Raw genomic sequence first — 2,627 nt, forward strand, 5'->3', positions numbered from 1 at the left:
CCATTCCCCGCTCCGATACCCCCATATCCCTCTCCCCCGACACCCCCTCACACCCCCAGGCCGTTCCCCCCAGTGTCCTCACGCTTGGCGGGCACATCCTCGCCCTGACAGCGCAGCTCGAAGAGCCCCAGCTCCCTCAGCACCGCCTCGGCCGACACCGGCTCCGCGTCCGGCTCCGCCATCGCCGCGGCGAAAAGCCCGCGCGGGCGCGACACCACCGCGCTTTACGGCAACGGGGAGGGGACGGGGGGATTTGGGCGGGGCATCGCCTTATAAGGAAACGGGCGTGGCGGTGCTTGAGCGAAGAGGCGTGGTTATGCAAATATTGAGGGTGAGCCAGCCAACGGGATGGGATGGGCGGGGAGGGGGCGTGGCCGCGCAGCCCTCGCTCCCCCCTCCCCTCCGGAGGGGGGAAAAAGGCGGGAATTTTCCCGCCCTCCCGGGGGTTTCCTCAGAGCGGCGTCTGACGGGGACCGGCACCAAGGGACCGCACCGGGCCCCGGCGGGGAGCGTCCCCGCTCCGAAATCAAGCTTTTAGAACATCCCATGGAGGTCCTGGGGGAGGGGGGCACCCATGGGTGCCCCGGAGTCTTCCTCACCTCCACTTGCTCGTGCTTGGCATCCAGGAACGGCCCAAACTGCGAAGAAACGATGAAAAAAATCAGAGAAAACCACAATCCGGGGCATCCCCAGGTGTCACCAGCCCCAAAACCCAAATTAATTGTGTTAAACCCCCCAAAAAAGGTAAATTTTAAAAAATTATTCTTATTAATGAAGCTCAAATTTTATCCCACAACCCCAAAACGGTCGGGGCAAAAGGGGAGACCGATCAAAGCAGCAGGAAACCAGGATCTGGCTCCTGGGGTGCTCAAAGGGCACGATTCGCTCTAAAAACTGGGCTTTTTTTGTCATTTTAGGGTAAAAAAATGGACGTTTTGGCACTTTGGGATGAAAAACAGGTGGTTTGAGCTCACGCCCGAGCTGCCTCTCTCCCCACACGGCGCTTTTTTACGCCGATTTTTCAGGTTTTGAAACCTTGACTGCACTTTCCTGCTGTGGTATCTTGTTTTAGGATATTTAATTGGTTTAATGAATGTAAATAATTAGTAAATTATTTACATTCATTACCCCCCCCCTCACCAGGATGCAGACGTCGGGGCGGTCGCGGGCGATGACCTCCAGGAGGTCGGTGAGGGGCTCGTAGGTGATGCTGTCGGAGGTGGTGTAGGGTCCACAGGCCACCAACACCATCCTCTGCTCTGTGGGGACAGAAGGGAAGGGTTTTGGGGACAAAAAGAGAGGTTTTGGGGACAAAAAGAGAGGTTTTGGGGACCCTCTGGCCTGACAGGAAGGTTTAACCCCTCCCGGCTTTAAACCTCCGCGGGGAAAGCTCACCTGGGGCCGGCTCTGTGGGGGTGTGGAAGGGAAGTGGCACCCCCTGCAAATAAACCAGAAATAGCCTCAAAATCCTCCTTTTTCACCCCAAAAAAAGAAATCAGCCCCCAAACCCATCAGTGGGGCCAAAGTCACCTCGTAGAGCTTGGAGACCACCATCATCCTCCCGGTGCTGTTGGTCCCCTCCAGCGCCACGACCTTAAATGTTGGGGGGGGGGGAGAGAAAAAGGGGTCAGGCTGGGATTTTTTGGGGAGGAAGGAGTGGATTTTGGGGGGTGTCATCCATCTCCCCCCTTTTTTCCTGCCAAAAAAACCCCACCTGGCCAGGAAAGAGGGAATATTCCTTCAGCTCCGAGAGGTCGAGGGGGATTTGGCCGCCGGAGGAGTGTTCCCTGTCCCCCTCCAGCACCACGGATTTGGGGTTGAGCTTCCCGTTGCTGTCGCAGCCGATCTGTCCCAGCACCGTCACCGGTTCCTGGGGGAGAAAACGGGGTGAAAACCCCCATTTTTTTACCTCAAACCACCCTCTAAAAGTGGGTGACACCCAGGGGGTTTCACCTGCGCCGGGAGCAAGACGGAGGCAAAGTCCTCCAGGTGATGGTGGCTCTTGAGGGCGTCACCGAGCTCCTCGATCCTCCACGACAGCACTAAAAAAACACCCAACCCAACCCCAAAACCTTAAGATTACCACCCAAATCAAGAGGTGGGGGGGGGTCGCCCCGCACCCCCCCACCCCGGTGTCACCTTCCCGGACGTCCAGCGCTTTTTGGAACATGAATTTGTAGCTTTTTGTTAAATTTTCTTCTGGGGAACCGAAAAGTTGGAGGGTGCAACCGCCGCCGCCGCCGCTCCAGGAGGGGCCCTGGATGGAGCCGAACGAGGCCACCACCTCCCCCCGGCTGCTCCGGGAGGTGTATTTTTGGGAGGGGGTGACACTGCGGGTGACACAAAAAAAAAAAGGGGGGAGGTTGTGATGATGAGGACAGGCGGAGGTGGCACCCCCCCCAGTAATCCCAGTATCCCCCATTTACCCGGGGGAGAAGCTACTGGGAGAGAAAAGGGCGTAGGGGCTGCGGGAGGAGAGAGTGCGCTTGGGCCGGGGGGTTTCCGGGGTGGAATTGCTGCGTTTTTGGGAACCCTGTAAGAAAAAAAAATAAATATATAGAATTTTGGGAGGTTAAAAAAAAAAAAAAAGGTATATTCGGGGGTTAGAGGGGTTTTGGGGCAGAAAA

General features: G+C 57.0%; 1 protein-coding gene across 1 annotated transcript in view; it reads right to left on the bottom strand.

Annotated features, from left to right (window-relative positions):
* The window catches only part of POLA2 (polymerase (DNA directed), alpha 2, accessory subunit), a gene marked incomplete at its 5' end in the record, with an annotated part of 29,060 nt that overhangs the window by 23,607 nt on the left and 2,826 nt on the right, over positions 1-2,627 (bottom strand). The window contains 8 exons of the mRNA XM_014966560.1: positions 600-638; positions 1,141-1,259; positions 1,396-1,438; positions 1,531-1,593; positions 1,715-1,870; positions 1,954-2,042; positions 2,140-2,330; positions 2,427-2,533. Of these exons, the coding sequence (XP_014822046.1) occupies positions 600-638; positions 1,141-1,259; positions 1,396-1,438; positions 1,531-1,593; positions 1,715-1,870; positions 1,954-2,042; positions 2,140-2,330; positions 2,427-2,533 (807 nt within the window). The remainder of the gene's footprint in view (positions 1-599; positions 639-1,140; positions 1,260-1,395; positions 1,439-1,530; positions 1,594-1,714; positions 1,871-1,953; positions 2,043-2,139; positions 2,331-2,426; positions 2,534-2,627) is intronic.

Source organism: Calidris pugnax, unplaced genomic scaffold (assembly GCF_001431845.1).
Source record: "Calidris pugnax isolate Ruff unplaced genomic scaffold, ASM143184v1 scaffold77, whole genome shotgun sequence".
Lineage (NCBI taxonomy): Eukaryota > Metazoa > Chordata > Aves > Charadriiformes > Scolopacidae > Calidris > Calidris pugnax.